The sequence below is a fragment of the Halichoeres trimaculatus genome, unplaced genomic scaffold, assembly GCF_033239565.1.
Source record: "Halichoeres trimaculatus isolate MK-OKI-2021-1 unplaced genomic scaffold, fHalTri1.1 fHalTri1_scaffold_19, whole genome shotgun sequence".
Lineage (NCBI taxonomy): Eukaryota > Metazoa > Chordata > Actinopteri > Labriformes > Labridae > Halichoeres > Halichoeres trimaculatus.
In genome coordinates this window covers 16,232,086-16,255,291 of record NW_027437197.1, presented here as the reverse complement: position 1 = coordinate 16,255,291, position 23,206 = coordinate 16,232,086, and the positions used below count along the sequence as shown (strand labels likewise).

At 41.5% G+C, this 23,206-nt stretch overlaps 3 protein-coding genes across 5 annotated transcripts in view; all 3 read left to right on the top strand.

The window, feature by feature from the left end:
• Positions 1-31: 31 nt before the first annotated feature.
• On the top strand, positions 32-8,206 carry cracdla (cracd like a). Of its 3 annotated transcripts, none has more exons than XM_074694955.1 (11): positions 32-85; positions 1,380-1,517; positions 2,435-2,494; positions 2,751-2,895; positions 2,986-3,121; positions 3,204-3,326; positions 5,012-5,218; positions 5,301-6,378; positions 6,542-7,482; positions 7,603-7,717; positions 7,797-8,206. In XM_074694955.1, exons 3-11 carry the CDS (start codon positions 2,446-2,448, stop codon positions 7,991-7,993), a joined length of 2,991 nt encoding a protein of 996 aa, XP_074551056.1. In that variant the 5' UTR covers positions 32-85; positions 1,380-1,517; positions 2,435-2,445; the 3' UTR covers positions 7,994-8,206. The 3 variants fall into 3 exon arrangements, with proteins under 3 accessions (XP_074551056.1, XP_074551054.1, XP_074551055.1); XM_074694953.1 differs by having other exon boundaries at positions 3,201-3,326; XM_074694954.1 differs by lacking the exon at positions 32-85 and having other exon boundaries at positions 1,341-1,517; positions 3,201-3,326.
• Positions 8,207-9,719: 1,513 nt separating this feature from the next.
• Positions 9,720-12,544, top strand: creg2 (cellular repressor of E1A-stimulated genes 2). Its single transcript, XM_074694160.1, has 4 exons — positions 9,720-10,350; positions 11,118-11,287; positions 11,727-11,840; positions 11,954-12,544. The coding sequence occupies exons 1-4, from the start codon at positions 9,934-9,936 to the stop codon at positions 12,093-12,095; spliced, it is 843 nt and encodes a 280-aa protein (XP_074550261.1). The 5' UTR covers positions 9,720-9,933; the 3' UTR covers positions 12,096-12,544.
• Positions 12,545-13,670: 1,126 nt separating this feature from the next.
• mgat4a (alpha-1,3-mannosyl-glycoprotein 4-beta-N-acetylglucosaminyltransferase A) overlaps positions 13,671-23,206 on the top strand; it is a 30,636-nt gene continuing 21,100 nt past the window's right edge. The window contains exon 1 of the mRNA XM_074694956.1: positions 13,671-14,322. Coding sequence (XP_074551057.1) covers positions 14,229-14,322 — 94 coding nt within the window. The 5' untranslated portion in view covers positions 13,671-14,228. The remainder of the gene's footprint in view (positions 14,323-23,206) is intronic.

Sequence of the window (23,206 nt, the reverse complement as noted above, 5' to 3'; positions counted from 1 at the left end):
CCTAGATAGTTAGAGCTCCATCTGTGGAGACCATCCTGGATGTGTGGATGTGCAGGAAGCTGGGATCACTTTCACCAAAAACCACGTGTGTGAGAAGTATTTTTTCCTTTTACTAGCAGACAGAATGTATTCTTAGTGTTTTAAGATTACTTTCAGACTTAATTGCAGAGCTCAGAGGGGATACTTAGAGGAAAAAATGCACGAAAAGTCTCTAACATGGGCTTAAATCAGCATTTGGTAAGGACTAGAAGCACTTGTGGAGGAGTTTTTGGATGAAAATGAGTCATGGGTCAACTTTGTTGATGCACACTGAATTATGCAGCTCTGTTCATGCAATAAATGTTATATTCTATTGCATGCAGATTATGTCATTTTCTTACATTTGATGGCATTAGAAGTGGACCTTTTCCTTCCTTTCATGTTGTTCTGCTCGCACTGTGTTTTGTCTTATTTTAAGTAAAAAATGATCTTGTTATACTTGATATGAGCTGCATTCAACTGGTCAGTCCAGAAAAATGCCTTGTTTCAAGCTATTCAAAGACAAAAATTAGTTCTGAGTTGCTTGTAAGTAAAATAAAATCTGCCAATGGAACAAGAAAAATTTGCTTAAAACTAATATAATGTCTTAATACAACTAACTTTTATCTTGTTCCTTTGTTAGATTTTTTTTACTTGTTACAAGCAATTAAGACTCCATTTTTGTCTTTGAATGACTTGAAACAAGATTTTTTTCTAAACTCGTGAATGAGGGCTCATATTAAGTCTGAAAAGCTATTTTCTACTGAAATAAGACAAAAAAACTTCATAAGATTTCAGTTTTTTCCAGTGGTAAAACCTGGACTCTGATTCTGCAATTGCACAAACCCTGAATTTTGCAGCAACAGCAAAATCTTATGGGAGATTATTTTAGCTTCAGTGGATTTTGAACTCTGGATCTCACAGGACCTGGCTAGTTCCTGGTTTTTGCTTTTTTCCCCCCTCTCTCTTAATCTAATTTTTAACTTTTTTCAGACACACATTCACCCAGAGTCCTCTGTGTGCAGTGGTCGACCTGGGGGGGAAGTAACCTGGTGTAATGTATAAACAGTTGTATGAGCTGGAGTAATTCCTGTCCTCTTTCCAAGTGGAGCTTTATTTTTTCTCCCTCTACTCTCATTTCTGGGCCTAAAATCAGGTTAGCGTTTTATAAGGAGCTTAGCGCAGAGGGCCACAGTGTGCCACTAATGTAATAGAGTATCTCACTCTCTCCCTCACTCTCCTCTGTCCTCCTTTCTCTTCGAGCGTTTGCTCAGCCTGACGTGGAGCGTCCTTTTCTCCCTCCCTCTTTCTTGTATTTTTTTTCTCTCCTCCTCACCTCGCTCCTCTCGCTCCATCTGCAGATGTGGAGGACACACGGCTGACGCTGGAGCATTAAGACGGTGACACAGCCAGGACAGGACAGAGGAGGACAAAGACAGGAGGAGGAGGAGGAGGAGGAGGAAGACACGGAGAGAGGCTGGTGAATCAGAGCTGTGTGTGTGAGTTCACTCTTTCTCCTGCTGTGTGTTTTAACATCTTTTAGATTTTGTTTTTTAACATCAGGTGGATGGAATTCTGCAACATGTGATGGGAAGTTTGTGCTTTAGCTGTTGTTGTGGATTATGGTGCTGTGAAATCTTGCAAGGATCTCTCTGCAATGTTAATAATCCACCAGATTATCCTCTGTTTCTCCTGGGGCTGTGGCTTTACTATGCATGACAAACGCACAGGAATGGTTTGATGTGTGACTTAAGTGAAGTGTGTGTTAAGGGCTCACATGTTGCATAAGCTGAAGCGTCTTACATCTTACATGCAGGATACGAGGGGTGCTGGGGTGGACTTTGCATGTGTGTCCACGACTTGACACATCTTGTCTTATCAGGCGCACGTTTCACAGGATCATGTGTTGACAGCAGGCCACAGCACGAAGATTTGTGAAAAATCTCAAAGTGTATCTGAAACTGGAAACAATCTGTGATACAAAAGAAACAAGCGGCTCATTCTGATGTTTGTCAATCAAGTGTTGCTCAAGTTAAGCTGTCTGAGGAAAGGTTTTGCTTTGTTCTCAGAATGTAATACTTCACCAGAGCTGTGCTGCCCTGCGCAGACTCCTTAAAGTTCAGTTTAGCAAAAGCCTCAGATGATATTTTCATCTGTTTTCTCAACGTGCCCCACCTAGCTACAGCAAAGGTTTGTTCTGTTCCTAGTTATGCCAATAAACCTTTGAACCTCAAGTCCACTGTCACATCCTCAGGCGCTCACTCCAGTGTGTGTGTGTGTGTGTGTGTTTGTGTCTACTGGAGGACACAAGACCTGTGCATTTTTACACAGTGTTAAAAGCCGTCCAGCAAGTGACAGCTGCTTCATTCATTGTCTTTCTGTACATGTTTTTCCATCCGTCCTGTTCTCCTCTCAGGGATCAGACTGATGGCGTCCTTCTCTGGAGATGCAGAAGGGAGCATCGAAGACATCACAGGTGAGATTATGGAGTTAGAGTGAAAAGACAGCGAGTGTTTGTAAAGGAAATGCTGCCAGGAGTTATGACAAAGAGGGAGTGAGGATAACATTGAAACACGTGAGTGAGGCTGGTTTATTGTCAATAACAGATCCTAATCTACAACGCTCTGTGACAGGCCTGAGATGTAGATAATAAGAGAACATAAAGGCTTTAGAAAGCATTAGATCTGCGCATGTGTGTGACCTGGATCTGTCTTTGTCTCAATCTATGTTAGGACGTAAAAAGTCCAAGCTCAGGTCTCTGAAAACGCGCCTCTTCGGGAGGAGTAAGAGAGGAAGCGCGAAGAAGAACCCCAAACTCAGCCAGTCAGAGAGTGACATCACGTCAGGAAAGGGACTGGGATCAGATGAAGACTTGTCGTAAGTGAGGAGACAACTTTGCATCTCAATTTCAGTTCAGATTTTCTCTCTTTCAGTCACTCCTCTGCTTTTATGCACATGTGCCAACAGATGTCCCACAGGAATGATGGCATCCCGGGCTTTGTCCCACGACAGCATCTTTCTGGATGATCAGGTCCTGACAGAATCTGAACCGGACCGAGTTTCATCCCAGGAGAATGTTCAGGGCCGGATCAAAGCACTGCAGGTGGAGCCTTATATTTAAAGCACTTATTGGGAACTGCACCTTTCCAAAAACTTACTGTATCCATTCTGATGTTTCATAGAAGAAGCTCCAACAGCAGAAAATGCATTTGGGTCCGCCTCCACTGGTTCTGCCAATCAGGCGACCAGAAGACCCAGAGAGCCGCTCAGATGATGAACATCTCTCTAGTAGCCTCGCTGAGATCTCAGTAAGTAAAAGAAACCCAAAACATGACACAAAACATGGCCCATAACTTGCTTATTCAGGCAGCTCAGGTTCAGGTAGGGAGTTTTTCAGGGCAAATTCTTATAGTTTGAGGACAACAGCCACCGAGAGCAAGACCAGACTGAAGATTCAAACATGAGGAGGAGGCAAAAAAAAAGGTCCCGTCCTTCACCTCAGAGGACAGCATAGCAGTAAGAACTCTGTGCTTGGAGATCTCCTTTAAACTGTGAAACCACTTCTCAGACAGGAAGCAGCGGATCCACAGTGGGATCCCTCGGGGCAGATCTTTGTTGACTAAAGCCTGGTAGAAGAAGTGGGTCAGCACAAAACAAAAACAAATTTATGATGAACGCTTCATGTGATGTTGTGTTCAAACTCTGCTAATTAGATAAATCATATTATATTCAGCTGGCTCCTTTTTTAAATCATGGTGGAAAGTCCCAAACTGCTGACTAAGTTAGGGGACACTCAACATTCTGTGGTGTTGTTGGTGAGCTTTTCTTTTCTTCTAATTCAGATTTTTTTCAATCAGAATTCTGTTTTTTCCCCTCCAATGTTTGACTTTTAACGTCAAGTAAAAGCAAAACATATGTCCTACTTCTTTGTCCTTGTTTCTAAATAATTCATTTCACTGGCCCTAATCCTCTCTGGTACCAATCTGTTCACAGGTTTTACCCTCGAAAAATGATTACACTGCATAAACTGAAACCAAACAAGTGTTTATGCCATTTTAGTGAAAACTGTTAGAAGAATGTCTTATCTTAAGATATTAAAGGAAAAAAATGAGGTCTGTGTTGCAACTTGACGAGCAAAATTTTCTTACCCCATTGAAGATTCACTATTACTCTCCAGGCTTTGTCTTTTTCTCTTTTACTGTCTTGAAAGAAGACATCTTTTGGATTTCTTAGGTGAATGTGGCTCATATTAAGTCTAATAAAACAAATTTTACTAAAAATTAGACAAACACTTGAGTAGATTATATTTTTTTCAGCTATTATTATGTCCATCAGTCAAACACCTTCCACTGAAAACTGAAGTCTTAGTTTGAAAACGGCAACAGATTATTCAGTTGGCCTAAGCTCTTCAAATGTACAACAACATCTAAGTTAAAAAGTTTGACTGAAAGAAATAATCGCTACCTGTTGAGCTTCCTAAATTGTATCCTAAGTTTACCGTTTGAGGTAAAGAGTGAATGAAAAGCTTGTAGGTATCATATATTTTTCTGTCTCTGAACAAATCCATTGATTAAGGCTAAAACAAACAATGCGTGAGTCTGTCTCCAAATATTTTCTGTCTGCAGGACTCAGCTCTAACAAAGCTCATTTATTCCTGCTTAGGGCATTAATCTTAAAAAATGGGTCACAAACAAATAGTTTCTTCTTTTTTAAAGCCATTGTAATCCCTAAACCTCTGGGTCTGCAGTTTTAAGCAAACATGACAACAAATATAAACCAGGAAATATTACATCTGTGGGAGCTTCACAGGCTCAGATTAACATGCACTTTGAATGTTTACAGCAACAGGACAGACTATCCAGTGTTTGTCACCAAAGGCAGAGTTAAGGACAGTGTAACAGTAAGATAGATGTGTGTTTGTGGCTCTGATGTTAGAAGTATAATTCAGCTATGGTGTCAAAGTTAGCCTCATTTGTTCTTCCTGTCTTTACAGACTTCTCCAGTCTCACCCATCCCCAAACCATCACCCACCAAATACGCTCCCCCTCCTCCTAATTCCTCTGCTGATGAGTCTCCGTCAGACTTCAGCTCTCCAGCTCAGTTAACCCCTCGTCTGGACACTTCTGCTGCACGCCACCGCATGTCAGTGAAGCCCAGAAACCAGCGTGCAGGCTCCAAGAGGAAGATGGGTGATGCGGACGTGAGTGGGAGATTTCTTCTTTGCTTTAAATGACGAGACAAGCTCATAAACCTCATGTACCTTTCATATCTGTGTTTTTCAGTCTGACTTCCCGTTGAACAACATTGACCATCCAGACTCTGACAGTGAAAAAGAACTGCAGCCTGAATCTCAAGAGGAAGAGACGGTGGAGACAGAACAAGGAGCAACTATCAGTCCTGTTACACCGCAACCTCTACCCTCAAAACCTCCAGAAGTGGTGCCGATTACATCAGAGGTAGAAATGAAACCCATTAGCGTAACTTCTTCACAACCAGACCAACCTCCTCCTGAGACAGCGCCCGCTCTACCCTCAAAGGTTCTCAGAGTTAAGACTCATAGGACAGGAGATGCAGCATCAAATGAGCGGCCTCACTCCTGTTTTTTACCATCAGAGATGAAGGACAGACGAGATCCTGCTTTTGAGTTAGATGTAATGTTTCATGATAAGAGACACACTCCAAACAAAGCTGAGCAGCTCCCCCCCACCACTAGCTCTGAAGACACAATCAGGTCCACCGCACTGAAAGAGCAGGATGACACAGAAGCCTCAAAAGTCATAAAAAGATCCTCCCAGGGATCTGGATCCTTCCATTTCTCGGTCACCACGGGCAAGAACAGAGACGGAGAAAGACCCAGATCAGGCAGCTTTGCAGGAGTTCTTGAAAAGACTGAAGGCAGACACAGATATGAAAAGAAACCCATCGTGAGCATGAAGGAGAAGGAAGAACTCAGAGAGTTACAGCTGAGAGGAGCAGGATCTGCCGCAGCGCGACTCAGACAGGGGACAGCTCTGCAGAAGAGCTCAGATTTTCTACTCGACAAGAGGGAGAGTCTGAAAAAGGTGGAATCTGTGACACCATCTACAGGTGTGACCACGGACGCAGATGCTGTGAAGACGGAGGAAGTGAAAGAGGAAGCAGAGAAGCAGGAGGATGAAGGAAAGGTGGCATTTGGGGTCAAGCTGCGCTCTACATCTCAGTCAATGAGATACAGATCTGAAGGGTCGTCCAATCAAAATGCGTCAGGAAGTGAAGAGCAGAGTGAGAAACAAAAAGTAGAGGAAGTAGGGAACAACATCAGCAGCAAGTCTAAAAAGATCACAGCGGATACCATCATCTGTGGAGACACACGACAGGCAGGTGAGTCCCTGAGAGTCTGTGTCATGTGTCATATGTCATGTTAAAATTTACTGCTTTAGCTCCCCATGAGGATAAACATTATTTAAATTCACATAACGATACAATTCTACTTTTAAAAACACAACCGGAGCAAATGCTAACACTGATTTGTGTCATTCCTTAGATGCAACCCTACCTTGCCTCCCCCCGGTTAAAAAGACTCCTCCATTAGCCGATCCTCCTCGCACTGAAGTCCAACCAACTCCCAAGGTTGAAAACTCAATTTTCTGCCTCAAAGAAGGTGAAATCATCCCTGCAGCTCCTCAGGAACCTGCACCAACCCCTCAGTCTGCCTCCGCCGAGGTTTCCTGGATGAGCTTGGCAATGGAGAAGACCAAAAGCATCCAGCAGCTCTTTAATAGATTCCCCAGAGATTTCTCAGGTGCACCACCCAGACCACAAGGACAAGCACCACCAGCAAGTCCTGCAGTCCAAACACAGACACAGACTGTGAAAGTACAGCAAAGTACCATGCCATTAGAAGCTACGAAACAGCCTCCAGCTGATGCAGCCAGAGCAGAAACAGCTCAAAGTAAGAGTCAGACACAGGCTGTGAAACCATCACTTGTTGCAGTGCAGCAGAAGACATCATCAGCACCTCCAGTGAAAGCAAACACTCCGAAAGAGCCACCAACATCCAAACAAAGCAGCCAGCCACAGCTGAACGCAGCTCCTTCTGCATCAGCTGTGAAGACGAACCCATCGGCAGCCCAGTCACCATTACTCTCTGCTGCAAAAACCACAACAACAACATCTCCGTCTGCACAGGGTGGAGCCACACAGTCTCTGGCACAATCTTACCTTTCTTCAGCTCAGCAGCAGCAGCAGCAGCAGCAGCAGCAGCCTCCCTGGAGCAGTCGAGCTCCTCAGCAGGTCAACCAACTGAAATCCACCACTCCAACTCCAGCTTCTCCCACCTCGCCAGCTCCTCCAGCTCCAGAGTCTGCACCAGAAGAAAAAGAAACAGCTGAGCAGGAAAAAGAGTCTGCACCTCTGTCAGTGAGCCAGAGGGCTGCTTTTCTGGAGAAACGGGCAGAGAGGATAACTCCAGCTGCAACCAAACCGGTTTGTGATGCTTCATTTTTTTTTTATTTGATGCACACTGAATGTGTTCACCATGATATTTTCAAACTCTTGTTTCTCTTTTATTCTTGAGAAGATGATCTAACTCACAGTTTTCTTCAGGTTGAATTGAAGAAAACAGAGGCACAAACATCTGCTGAAACTCCCGCTTCCCCCAAACCCCCAACACTCATCAAAGACACCAAACCAGAGGGGAGACAATGGGCCAAACCTGCAGGTGTGTTATTTATCAGTACAATGATTCATTCTCAGACTGCACCTGTGCAGCAACCCACCTTTTTTTTTTTTAATTTCAGAATCAAGTCCCACCACAATCCCAGACCGTCCCCGGGAAGACAAATGGTCCAGGAAGAATGTGGTGTCTTCTCCAGCGCGGTCACTGTCACCTACAGTGCCATCACCTCTACAGTCCATGTCTGACAGCGGGCAGCCGTCCTGGATGGAGCTGGCCAAAAGGAAGTCAATGGCCTGGAGTGACAAGTCCATGGACTGAGGGAAGGGGGGGCAGACTATCAGCAGACACAAAATCTTAAAGTTTTAGGTGAGTCAACAGGAAGGTGATGATTCCACTTTGTTAGGATCCTGAGTTTGCAGACTGAATTTTATTTAATTCTAAAGTGTTAATGCTATATTTAGAGACAAGGAGAAAGAAAGTATGTATTGAAAAGATAATTAAAATCACTCTTTAACACTGATACTGGAAACAGTTCTCCTGAACTCCTGAAGTTTTATGTGATTCAGCATGTCATTGCTGTGGATAGTGATGTTTAATAAAATTTCTAAGCTATGTGTTGTTTGTCAAGTTCCTCTAGACAGCTCCAAAGAATAACCAAGTTAAAATATAAAGTCACTGCGAAAAAAAAATCAAATTTATGGATTCTTTCTGTCTGAGAATAACTTTTAAACACATTTTGATGAGACAATAAAAATTATAACAAGACTAATGAGGATTTAGTTTAGTAAGTATGGTCAGGGATATAATGGTATCATTGTTAATCTGGCTTTAATCAAATTTATCAGAATTAATACGTAATTGTTACCTGACTTGTGCCCAAACAAATGTACAAAGTATATTTTTACAGCTGTGAAGTTTTTAGCTTGAGACCAGGGCATATTTAGAAAGTTGTAATGTTAGTATCTTATTCTTTGTGTGCACAATCACACTTAAACTCCAAATGCTTCCACTATTAAACTTAATAATATGGGGAAATAATGATTCAAATGTATTTTTTTTCCTAAACAACACTCAGAGAAATACACTGGCAATTGGAAAAATGTCTCCTGCTTTGATGAGTCTTGATTTCTGGTGCAACATTCAGACTGTAGGGTTAGAATCTTGTGCAATGGACACAAAACAAAGTCCAAAATCATTTCAAACCAGCGTCATGAACATGACAGTGACTTCACTGTTCTCCAGTGGCCTCCAGTCACCAGATCTCAATTAAATGGAGCTTATTTTGGGATGTGGTTGAGCCGGGAGATTCTCATCATGGATGTTCAGACCACAGATCTGAAATGTAGCAAAATATCTGAGAAATATTAAGATTAAACAGTCACCATATAGAATATTGAGATGAAACATTTAACATACAGAAAAATAGTTTCTAAATAATAGTTGTGGGAAGATAAAGACCCTTTGACCTACAAGCCGTAACCACACACCACATATAGATTCATAATGTAAAAGATAAAAGTAAAAACTCTGCATGTTTCTGTTAATTCTTATAGTCTTTGGTTCACCTTCAAGTCTTTGTTTACACACCTTCTACTAAAGTCTGTAATAAATTAAACTTTTATTGCAGCTCTTGCATTCAAATCAATCTACATGTGCCATATATTTACTCACCCCGAAGTTTTCAAGGTCAGTGAAACACACAGGCCTACTGTACACAACCTTTGCAACCATGATCTCCTCTGTGTGGTTGATGATTTGTGGAGTTCTAAAGTCCAACATGAAAAAGTATTACAGACAGGGGCACTTTGAAGTTTGGTAAACCATTTTAGTGACAGGAAAAATAACACATCTTTGCGTTTAGTTAAGAAAATCATACATATGTGGCAAATCATTAAGTGTTTCTTTGCCACTAATGTAAACATCCAGTTATGAAGTAAAATTGCAGTATGAGTTCAGTTCCTCTGCTAAGTCAATAGGGGTCGCTGCTCCTCACTCAAAGTTAAGAGGCGTTATGAAAACATGAAAAACCTGAATGACAGTTATGAAAGGCTCAAACAGGCGTTATACAAGGATAATACATCACAAAGTTTAGTCCACTGTTGTAATGAGTTACTAAAGAAGTGTTATTATTGCCAACCTCTGATCTGATTCCCGGATGAGCGCCGTGTTGCAGCACGTGTGTGATGTGAGCTTCAAACACGTGAGGTTGTAAACAACAGACTGGAGACGCTGGACGGCCATTACCTGGACTCAGTGCCATGAAGCCCCCTTTTCTTTTCCTGGCAGTAACTGCCAGTGTGCTCAGTGCGTGCCTGAGCTACACCCTGAGGAGCTCCGTGTCCTGGGTCGTCTCCTCCAACGATGTGGTGGAGGACGCCGACCTGTCGGAGGAAGTCGCCTCGGCTCTGCTGGTCGACGGAGCCGGGCTGTGGAAGCGGGCGTACCCGTCTCAGGACGCTCTCGGAGACGGCGTGGAGAGCCCCGCGGAGCTGGTGAAGCAGAAAGAAGAGAATGTGGCTCAGCTTTCCTCCAGACTGTTCTCTTATCGGCTGGAGAAGGGAAAGAAGTCCAGCAACGGAGGCCCTCCACCTCATGAGGAGACAGCCAGGACTGCCAGATACATAGCCCACACCAGTGACTGGGGACATCTGGCCACCATTTCAACTCAAGACAAGGTAACACACTCAAAGGAGAGGTCCAGTAATGAGTTCAGAGAAAAAGTCATGTATGTATGAGCTTTGTACAAGTATTAAACCCCCTTTCTTTCACTGTTGTCACGAGTGGCTGTGTTAAACTGAAAATAAGGCATTGTTCATATTTGGGTTAATGCACCAAAGTTAACTCAACAACTGTTAGTAGAAGTGAATAATGAATTGAATTAATAAATTACTTACAGATTTGAGTGCATCTCTGGTAAATCTTCTTGGATCTTATGCAACCACTGGCATGCATGCAACTTTTGCAGCTACCATAAGTTTGCAGGTTTGTTAAGTAAAAGTTTATCACTCAAAGGGCCAAACCATTTACTTAATTTAAAGGGTTACAAAAATGCATAATATGGGAAGACTTTATGATTATAACTTATGCACAGCACTTAACATTAACAGGGAAGAGGAACTTTGGGGGGTCGGGTGCAGTGGTTTTAACCATCGGTTACCATGTGTAATCACAATTTTAATCCACCTGCAGTTTTCTTAAAAGCATGGCAACCTGTAAATTCCCTTATTTTCTTTTATTTTAAAATGTTTTAGAAATTCTTTCTTCACAGTCTGTGTTTATAGTGGATTAAACACAACAGAAAACTCCTCTTTCGTCATGAAAATAGGATAAGACTAACATAAGGATTAGAATTGGACTAAACAAGATTTTAGGAAACTTCTGACACTATATTTGCATAGCTTTATGTTTAAAAATATACATCTTGGTTTATATCCTGGCACAGATTAAAGGTCTCCCTTTTGGAAACATCTTCTCAGTCAGTGATGGACCGCTGGACAACAGCACTGGTGTTATGTACTTTTATGTAACTCCAATGGACAACACAGTGACAGACCTGAAAAGCAACCCTTATGCCTCCCTGACGTTTTCAGAAGCTGAAGGAGAACTTTGCAGGTGAGCCCCTGTTATTTAATGAAGGTGTTAACACTGAAACAAAGATCTATTCATCTCTACAAAGTAAAAGAACATGATCCACAGCTTATTCACACCACTTTGCAGCACTTTCTTAGGATAGTTTCCTTATAAATCATTTGGCACACCTGAATGCAAGTTACAGAAAGTTACTGATCAGATTGCAAAGGCTACCACAACATCGCAAAAACTCCAACCTGGTTAACAAGTTTTTCCACATGCAGACTGTTTATACTCATTATGAGCAAACCAGACCTTATTTTTGGCAATATCTTGCATCAAGAAAATTTTTCTGGACTTGTCAGGTGAATGTTGCCTATTTTATTCTGAAAAGATTCAAAGAAAACTGAGTTTAAATTTTTGCAGAGATCTGTTTGTTTTATGTTTGTTCTCATAGAAACATGATCTTCTCTGTTTTAAGGCAAATGATGTATGATCCAGAGGATCCAAGATGTGCTCGACTCACACTAACAGGCAAAATGGTGGAGGTGGCCCCTGAGGAGCTTGCGTTTGCCAAGGAGGCAATGTTCTCAAGGTAACTTGACTTGTGGACTTGTGTGGAAATACTCAATGAATTTCTTCAGCCCTGAAATTTAGCTAACGCCACTATTTGGACAAATTTGCAAGTTCTCCTCTGTTTTTTTACAGACATCCTGCGATGGCAAAATGGCCAGTGGGACACAAGTGGTTCTTCATGAAGCTGGAGTTGATCCAGGTCTGGCTGCAGGACTGGATCGGAGGAGTATCACTGATTCCACTGGAGGACTACTTTAAAGCTACACCTTTCTGAACACATCTCTTCCCCTGCTTCATGTTTGCCTCTTCAAACTGATTATGGGGGCGTCTGCCCTGAAGCAAGCTTAACATACCCAGGCTTTCTTTAAGTAAGCTGTATGCACCTGAAATGTCAATCTAGGTAAGGGGTAAAAAATCGAATCGCAGCAAATGTGCAGAGAATATTTTCAATACCACTATTGTTTTAAATGATAGAACCAAATTATTGACTTATTTTGGCTTTTTAAATGTCATGGATTCTTAAGTTGGCTTGCCACATGACATCAGTTCATCCGATTCTTCAGTTTGACGTTTGAATGTATTCAATGTAAAAAGGACATGATGTGATAATCACGCCTGCCATATGATGGTTTGTGTCCTGTGTAATATATCCTTATATAACAACTGATTACTATTTTTGAGTTGATTTTAAAAATATGTGCTGTCAGGAAATAAATGAATGTGAGCACAACTTGGCTGCTGTGTGTTTTTAGAGAAAACAATATTTTTGTGGTTGTTTTTTATAATAGCCTCCATACAACATGTGAAACCTTATTCTGAAATGAATGTGGTGTGTTCCAATCCTATACAAATAACTACCTTAATGCAGTTAAAAGGCTATACCACTAGATGGCATGCAAACTACTTGCAGATAAAAAGTCACTACAACTTAAACAGTATTAAGAGTTTGTAGGACTGGAGGCTGCAGCCAAAGGGCTGCAAATCTCTGGGACCCTAGTGTTTTTGCAGCTGTTGTGGTTATGGTTGGATTAGACATTAAAAATGGTTATGTTAGATAATAAAATGTGGTCCTTGGCCAGCAAATATACTGAGTATGACATCACACACAATATTGGTTTCAAGAAAATGGCCAGGGGCCAGCAGCTCTTACTGGTATAACATTAACTTAGTAGGTAACACATAAATGTTCTATTTGTTTTCAGTTAAATAAAAATACCTGTGACATCATTAAAGACTTAGGAAATCACACCTCATCTCTCAATTGTCGTTTGACACCAAATGACAAGAGATCATTTTTATCGCAATATTATGAGTGGTGTAGACATCAGCAAAATCTGCTTCTTCTCAAGGAAAATGTTCACCACAAGGGGGCGATATGGGGGTAAATATGTCAGGAGTTTTACATTGCAGGATCAGCAGGATCAGCAGGACCAGGATGGATTTAAAACTGTTTTGACCTGCAAAAATTTTTAGTACCAAGTGTTCCTTTTAATGTATTGTATGTTGGCCTTTCTACACCATTTCATAACTGTGAGCTAATCATCTGTACACTGTGTTTTTTTAACCCTCGATGTTCATGAAGCACATTTTCTTATCAGTCATTATAAACACATCTGTTAGAGTTCTTGAGTTTCTGGGCTTTAGCATTGTACAAGTAGCCTATGCACAGCCTACATATAGTTTTTTTTGAGTCAGTTCACACTGTCTACTCACCTTAGCGGCTGCGCCATGTAACACCAGTTTCGGTCTGACTTGCCAACTGAACCTTCAAGACTACATTACTTTCGTTTCAGCGTCAGAATATCACCTTCTTAAAGAGCACAACTCTAAAATATATCTTACTTAAACTGCATTTTTGATTTGATGATCAGGTTTTATTTTAGCTATCTTTCAGTTGTTTTTTAAATGGACTTATTAATTTGAAGTAGCTTCAGTGGGATGTGGGGCGTTGCCTTTCGGACACCGTCACACACCGAGTAGCCTATCCCAGAGGACCGAACCGTCACACACTGAAAATGCCGTCTACTTGTAACTTGTAGCTAAAGACTGGCTGCGAATGATTGCAATGTGTGGTATCGGTAGCTGGCTTCTTCTTTAACCCACCATGTAAGCCGTGTTGCCACCGAACGTTGACGACTCGTGACCGAGCTCCGTAGGACGGTACATGAAGAGCCAGGGCTCCGAACAACGGCAAGAAAGGGAAGATTGAGGGTCCGTCCGAGCACTCGCCCTACACTGCAGAAGTCCGTGTCACCAGACCTGTTTACCGGAGCGTATTAACTGTTAAACGCCTACACATGTCGGCGCCTACGCCCGTATCGACACCCTGAAGGAAGCGAGAGAAGGAGGGAGGGAGGCAAAGGCAGCTCCGGGGTCCACAGCCGAGGAGAGGCATCGCTGAAATGAGATGAGGCTCAGAAATGGTACTGTGGCCACTGCGATTATTTTCTTCACGTCTTTCCTCAGCCTGTCCTGGTACACAGCGTGGCAGAATGGCAAAGGTGGGTTCAACATTTCTGTTTTCCTAGTCACAGCAGACATGTAAAGTGTTATTGCTTAAAAGGAAGAAACGGCTATGAGGCCTGGTTACCAGGACCGGAGGTCCAGCTGCGTGTGGTGGGGCAGCAGGTGTTGCTGTGCTACTTTCCCCCATCCTGTTCACAACCAGCAGACTGGTCCCAAACGGCACCAGGTTAAGACACATATTGCGTAAGGGATCTTAATTTGCATAATAATTATCTTTCTGTATGCTTTTAGATGTGTTGTCAACCAACATTGAATTGATACAGCACAAAACTCCAACATATTAAGCTGTATAGATCCAATGCAACATGTCACTAAAACATACTTTTCAGGTCAGTGTTAGCGTCAAAAGCTGTAACACATCAATAAGTGTTCACACACTATGGTTATCCTGCAGTAACATATAAGCTGAACATAGAGACAGTGGCAAGAGAGCAGTAAAATGTCTGGGTTTTAGCCAGGTTGTTCCCACACAGATGATCCTATCAATGCAAATGATGTTCTTGAGTTCCTTACTTCAGTTGAGACCTGCTGTATAGCACCACTGTGTTGAATCTCAATACAGCTGTGATTGTATTTTGCACTCACCCTGCAGCCTTGACAGATCCACAGCTGTGCTTGTAGTCAGTACAAAGGTTTCTCTCTCTCTAAAATATTCATCTCACATCTTTGCTTTAGCATTGTAGATCAGCAGTAAGATTCTGTCCCCTCTCTCAGCTTGTTGTACATCCCCTAACTGCTCTGTTCAAAGAGTTACAGGTACCTTTTTACATCCCCATTACTTTCAAAACACCACACAGCACATCTAACACAACTTCCCCTTTCCCCTTCCTGCATAAAAACTAATCATTAAACATTTTTACATGTCCTGTCCAACATCTGGGCTTGAGCATGCTACACAAGTGTGGCTATGTTTGAGAAGCACGCAGAGGCCGAATGCTTGCATAGTTGCCGGGGTTAACTCAATCCATGTGGGGGGAGTTATGGGTCTTTGTGACTATTATCAGCAGAGTGTAAATAATTGCAGCCTTTAGATAAATTCCAAGCCAAGGCTTCATGTTGTGATGACTGTCGAGCCAATCAGCTTGATGAAATACTTTTCTGTAAATGTAGTCAAGTGAGCCCCTACAGACGCTCTTTCACTTTAATGAAATTGTCTGTGTGATAACCAAAGGTCAAGTTGTGATGCCCTCTGTTTTGAGGCTGTGGCACCTGATAATAATGTCCAGTGAGCTTTTAGTTAGAGGAGAGATAATTACAGGACATAGAAATGATAACATAAGTCATTTTCTACCCCTTCACAGTCAACAGTAACTGCGTATGTTTAATATACTGATATTAGTTTGATATCCATGACGATGATTTAATCTATTTAGCTAATTTCTCTGCGCTACTGTGTTTACAACTATGTGCATGTAGGTCTGTGCTTCTTTGCACAGTGGAGCAGCAGTTCGGAGATGCTTGTGTTTGCAAATAATCTGACGGCGACTTGTACTTTGTGCAAGTTTAATTCCTCACTTTTATCCTTCCCTGAGATTTACAGTTCAACTATAATTCCTGTTAGTATTGGAGATTTACTCACCACACATTTATAATCCCATAAAATAATAATACAGTCAGATTAAGTACATTTCAAATTGGTATATAAAGTTAGAAAAGCCTTACTAGAGTTACTGAAACATAATTCTCATTCATTGTTTGATCGGTATCAGAGTATCAGAGCCCAAGAATCAGTATTAGAATCAGGACTTAAAAGGTTGGGTCTTTGCATATGCGGGAGATGAAATGTCTTTATGACCTTCAGTTGTGAAAAGTATCAGGACTCTTGGGGTATTTTTGCAAATATTAATCAAGCTTTTGTTCGGCAGTGAGCCAGCGTTTCTCATACCAAGGGCCCTAGACTGACTCAAATGCAGGATTCAACCTTTTCCATCTTTATTATTTATACAGTTTCCCAATGCAACTTGTAAAAATGTTCACAGCCAGAAACTCCTGTGAGCAGAGAAACTCTAAAGCTGCCTTAAAATCAAATGTGCTGGCTCATTTGGCAGCAGAGCAAGTTTGTCACAGCATTAAAAAGACTCCTTTGCAAATAAACCAAACACAAGCAAATGAAGAAGACTTACAGGGTGTTCCTGAGCCGATCTGAAGGATTGGCATCAGAGCTGATCGGGGCACGTTTAAATGGATCAGTCAGCTAATGTGAAGCAGCTCAGAAACAAATCCTTTCTCTAACCTGCTGTGGTGGAAGTGACACCCAGGCTGCTTTGCATTAAATTGGCACTGTATGTGAAAGGTAAAATTAGACTGTGAAAGTTCTCAGGTGGTGCTGATCACTGACGCTTCCAACACCCGCGTTGGCAAGATAAACCGATTTACTTCTTTACGTCTTAACAGCAACAAATCAATTTCCTTGACTATTAACATGAGGATTTTTCAAAGCGTTTGGCATTGTACTTTCTTGATCTTCTGTATTTAAGGACTCCAGGATCATGACAACAATCCAAAACCTTCACATGCTGCAGCAAATTTTCTATTTTAAAGAGACATATGCTTTGAATCATATTCAACATAAGAATTATGTCACAAAAAGAGCTTCAGATTTATTGCTTTTTTTCCAAGCACCATAAGTTTCTGCAAAGAATCTGAGTGTTTGGAGTCGATTATTTGACTGGTGGCATTGGGAGTTTGTCTCTACATTCATCTGGTTTGCTTATGCATTTCTGAATTGGATTAAATTCTGTCTATTTACTGCAATCCTAAGCCTAATGCTGATGGGAGAGATGACGTAATGGAAAAAGTATTTCCTGTATTTTCTTACGTTTTTTCTGTTTGGCATCAAAAAAGAGAATAAACAGAACTAAAATGACGTGTACAACTTTGAATTTCCAGAGTGGAAGGAGCAGTAAAGACCTTATGCAATACTTCTACCATTAAGTCAAGCATTAGCTGATAAGAAGCCCACTGACCCCAACAGCCTTCTTTCTTTGCTGAAACATTTCCTTCTGTATCTTCAACACTTAGGTGTAAACTGCAGGTATGAGAGAGCTGAGATTGAATAGTGTATAAAAATGCCAGGACACATAAAGCTCTGATTTTTCACAAGCTTTAGAAATGTTCTCCTCCCCGTACTGCATGTGCTCTCCTCTTTTAACTCTGTGTCCTTTCTGCTCCGAACAGGAGATGTTTCAATACAGCCTCTCTTTCAGTGTTTTTTCGAACATACGAGCCTCTTTGTATCCTGTTTCATTTCTCCCTGTGGTTATAGATGGCTCCTCCGCTTGATGCTGCCCAGCGTGGGTGTTTACAGAGTGTACTTGGCTACAGGCAAATTTAGTCGTTCTGAAAATGAAAAATTTCAAACCTGTTTCAAACACAGAGAACGTTTGTGTTTTGGCTCGTGGCTATGTTTCATGATTTGATTATTTCCATCTAAAGGACACAGTTTACTTTGAAGCTGTGTTGATGGGAGAGGTTATCTTGGGCGATGTTTTTATTTTTTTTAATTTGCCTAACCCTTCGTTTTCGACAGCCTGTCTTGTTTCTGGTCACTCGACTGCTGTGAATGAGAACGGTGCCAGTCAGCTGTCCAAACACTCCATGTTGAATGACTCTCCAGAATGTGTACCTCTCTGTCAGAGTCAGCCTGGTCTCCTAGTGAGAGACTGCTCTCTAGTATCTCTGTGGTTAGATCTCAAAAAGCTTCATTGCTAAGCTGGACGTATTAAATCAGATACATTTTCATGTTTTGAATGAACTAGTGCTGTAAACACGTGCTCTTAGAATAGAGCTTTCTCCATGCTGAGTCCTTGAAATTGATTTATTAATGATGTTTAAGTGTTGCTGTTTTTATATTGCACATTAAAACTGATAAGGAAGTAGCAGTAGAAAGCAGATCAAAGAACTATCCATCTGTATAAAATCTACACTGTCTATTAGGTGATGACACAAACATGCATTAGTAACCCTGTCATGCTACTGGCGCCACATGATGTTATTAGAATCAGTTTTTGAAATGATAAATGTGCTGAATTTTAAAATACAGTCCTCCTTCCTGGATAAGATGATTGTGTGCGCCAGCAAACTACCTCACATGATCCCATGTGATCCTACAAGGAGGCAGACGAAAATCAAAGGAGACTGGTGGTGCAACGACCTGCTGTAGTAATGCTTTGCAGTGAGGAAAGACTAAAGCAGTGGGCTTAGCAGTCTGAATAAGAAAAGGGTCAGGGAGACGAAGTCAGTTCTCTTCCTCTCTGAGAGCTTGAGGTGAGATTTTAACTCAACATGAAAACGCTAGCTTACAGAAATCTACAGGCTTTGATGTTTACTGTTGCTTGGATACAGCATCAGCTGCTACTTTTTATGTCAGCTCCTTTCTGATTGGCTGACATGTTTCTGCTCAGGATGAACTAACTTTATCATCCAGATTATTAACCATCACTGCTAAAAGTGACAAACATCAGGGCAGATCAGAGCTCTCCTCTGACTCTGAGCACCCTGAACTTTGACTTCTTGTCTTTGGGCCAAGAGGGCCATGTGGAACAATGATATTTATACAACACGGTCAAGATGAGACACAGAGTCATCACAAGCACAGACGCGTATCCAGATACAAATATTATTCAAACATTGCATGCGGGAAGAACAATGCATGATGGTAAGACTCCAGGTTTGTTTTGACAGTAAATGTCAGCATTGGACTGGCTCTTCTGGTTCAGAGCTGACTTAGTTAAACTCGACTGATTACTGAATATCACTGAAGCAATAGATTATTGGCGCACCATTACCTTTCATACTTGGATACTCAGTGTTGTGACTAGGGATGGGTACTGAATTAGGTACTTTTAAAGGTACCGACTGAATTCTGTCAAAAGTATCAGGTACAGATTCACGTAAAATCAAAAGGTACCATGTTTAGGTACCTAAATGCATCCTTTTTGTTGTGACTGTGAGGGAGTGGAAGAGTAGGCGAGTTTCCATGCTGGACATGAACATAGCATAATAAGGTTATATAATGAGAAATAAATATGTTAAATTGAAAATAAGTGACATTTTATTATCAAACAATTTTTAATACAAATAACAGGGTGTCTGCGGGGTCTTAAAAAGTATTAAAAGTTGATAAATCAGTTGTGGGAAAATTAAGGCCCTTAAAAAGTATTAAAAAGTCTTAATTGTAATGTTATGAGGTATTAAATTTTATTGGTATTCAAAGCTTTGACTCCAAACGTATCCATGAATATTATTTTCCACCTTGCGACTGTTACAAACTAACCTGACCAGACAAATAGCTCCATATATCCGCCACGGAAATAGTCTGTCTGGTTGGAAAATGTTTTCAGGGTCTGAACCTTCAAAAATAACCACACCTGGTGATTGGACGATCATTCTGCTCGTCACACTCATCACAGACCACCGTGAGGATCTATAAAAAGCTTTAGCATCTCAAAATATTTCACTCTAGACCATAAGAGTTTCTCAAGCCTCCTGAGAAAATGTCTCAGACTTTTGAGAACCTGGGATCTTGGATTCTTACTCTTTAGAGAAAGCTTCACCTGATCTCAGTTGTTTTGGAACAAATTTTCTTTGTTCAAATCACCTTTTTACTGGATAGCCTACAATGCGATGAGATAAGGTATTTATCAGTACAGTTACGTAGGGCCGTTGTTTGAGATGTGACAACAAGCAAAGTTGTAATTTTGTGAGGCGTGGGCTATACGTAGCGCTAGAAGCCCAACATATCCATAGGCTAATGTGACAACGAACTCAGTTTGTGCAGTAGTTTAGTAGCCATATGTTACACTGATAGAAAGCAAGTTTTTTTCTCCAAGTTGGCCTTGAATAACTGCTGTTACTTTTTGTGGGAATGGGAATGTCAATTAACCTGCCTTTAGTTTCATTTATTCTTTCAAGCTTTATGCAAACTTCTGTCAAAGATCGGTTGCTTACAACAGCTTAAAGTAGTGATAAGGTCTTAAAACTTTTTGAAAGGTTTTTAAAAAAGTCTTAAAAAGGTATTGAACTTAACCTCAGGATTTCAGCATATACCCTGAAATAAACAAATATTTTTAACCACATAAACACAAAAAAGTACAGAAAATTAGTACCGTTGAGTACTGGTACCGATTGCCAGGTACCGGGCATCGGTACCGTATCGTTTCAAATGTGAAAGGTACCCATCCCTAGTTGTGACAATGTCTTAAGTGTCTTGTTGAAGGCTACGGTGCTAAATGGCATCATTGGTTTAGTGAGCACTGTATTGGAAAGCAAATGGAGCAGAAATAGTGCATCAAGGTTGATTTAAGACAGAGAAAATTCTTTTGGGATAAAAAAAACTCTGGATTTCCTGTTACAACAAGATATTTTAGATGATTAGACAAATATGTTTGAACATCTCTTACCCCTAAAAAGTTGGGTCACTGTGCAAATGTTAAGTAGGCTGTGACTCAGTGGTAGGGGCGCCGTTTCTCGATCAGAAGTCAACACTGAACCCCAAATTGCTCCTGCTGTTGTTCAGATGTGTGTGAATGAGTATGACTGAGATTAGCTGATAGGAGTGCCCCCTTACTATTGCAGCCTCTGCTAATTGAATGATGTGTCTATGTGCTCTGAATAGGCAAAAAGACCGGAAAACGCTTTATAAGTGCAAGTCCATTTACTGTTCATCATTAAATGCTGATATAAACAGATTCATTACAGGTTACAACAGAATGACTCAGTAGTAGAAGAGTCCAGGTGCTAGAATGGTTGTTGCATCATTGAATGATAAATACAACAGAGTAAAATCTTTTATCAGGCATGAATCATTTCAACATTTCAGAAGTCCAGAAACTGGTCTTGCATCGATCAACATGCCTCTATCTCTGCTTTCATAATGCAAATGAAATATAGAGTTACATGACTTGCAAATCCTCAAAATCTCCCAACTTTTCTGGAATTGGGGATGTGTTTTGAACTTGCTTCTGCATTCAGCAGATTTTCTAACCAGTAGAAGCCCCCGGGCACTTCCTTTTTGCAAATGTAACTTCCTCTGTGTCTGCCCTGAGCCATGTGTTACCCTTCCTCTGTGTGAGAAGCCATGGTTTTCTTCCATCATCACATCATTCCAAACACAATAGGCCAAAAATAGCAGCGGCGATTTGCAGAGGAGGAGGAGGAGGGTGTAAATGAGCAGGCAGATTAAGAAGGCTGCTAGGCCAGATACAGGGTGTATTAGAAGGAAAAGGGAGCGAATGTGGCCTTCACGATGTGTTTTCTCATTTATGTGTCTGTTTATGAGTGTGTGTACAGTAAGTTGGTGTGCTTTGTGAGGCAGGGCAGTCTGCCAGACAAATCCTAAGTGGCCTGGAAGGAGGATGAGAGCATAAAAGGCAGAGTATTAAAAGAGAGAGGATGAGAAAAGCCTGAGGTGGGATGCATGTTGGCGAGAAAGGATGTAAGTGCTGACACGGCAGTGAGACTGTGGGATAAGTTCTTATTTCTGCATTTTTTACTTTGCTTAGTGAAAGAGTGAAACACACACACACCCACACACACACCCTCCACCCCAGACAGCCCTTATTCTGTCCAAACAGGAACAGGCGTCTTCAGCTGTTAGTGACTTAACAATGATTGTTTCCCTCCTCATGCTTCTGCTCACTTCCTGTGTCCTGAACAGCAATTCATTCATTAGTTTCTGCATGTTCTTTCTCTGCATCTGGGCACAATTCCTCTGACTCAACACAGTTTCTACAAGATGGTGACTGTTGAGCTCAGTCTGCAGATAGATCTGTGGCACAAGCTTTGCGTACAAACCAGTTTGTCTTTGGGGATGTAAAAACTTCAAGGGTTGCGTAACAAGGTGCAGAGATAGCTTTTAAGGCAGGACTCAGGCACAGGACCTTACATTTTACCAAAATTTAGGAGTCATAAGCAAATAATGCAAGTGGAAAGCGGAAAAAAATAGGTTTTCTGCAGAAACAAACAGAACATATAACACAAGCCCAATGGAGCCAGGGCAGCGGCATTAAAGGGGACATATCATGCTTGTTTCTCCTTTTCACTATGCCAGACTAGGATGCCTGTAAAGCATTTCTGCCCTCATTACAAGTCATTTAGTTCCTTCATTTCCCCACAATAGCGTTCTCAATATCCTCAGTTTAGGCCATTTTGAAGATCTTGTTGAAACGCTCCGTTTTGAGAATGACCTCCAGTAACCTCGCAACGTTACAGCCCTTTGTGCTCTGATTGGTCAGTTCTATCAGAAGGACGGAGGGGGTAGAGCCAGGGCGCGGTTTTTGCAGCATGGCAGTATTTACAAAATCGCCACATTGAATGGAGTAGACTGGGCGAGTTTGCTGTTTGCCAAAACTTCACTGTAAGGCATTGATAGCACTAATAAAATGGCAGAGTGTAGGATACGTCCTTTTGTATTGGACCCCGAGTCAGACCCGGACGGTTCTGCAGCTCAGGAGGAAGAAAATCCACCTCGACACAGATCATCTCAGGACGCTTCAGTGTGGTGAGTCAAACCGGTACTGTAACATGTATAGTTTATACGCGGAAATATAGGCAGACTTCACCAATAAACTATTTCTATAACAGGACTCCATCCTGCTCCTTCACTTTTCTCTGTCTGTTTTATCCATCATGCTGAAAGTGTCGTCTAAAGATCGCCTCTACCGTCAGTTCATCACTATGTTATTACCGCAGCATTATTGTGGTATGTATCCCTCGGTGGCGGTTGTGTGACTAACTGACATCACAGAGGAGGAGCTGCTTTATCAGATTACTCCAATAAAAAGAAAGGATCCTCGTGTCGTCATGAAGGTCGAAATCTCGCGGCCAAATGGCAATGACCTATTTTCAGAGGCATCAAAT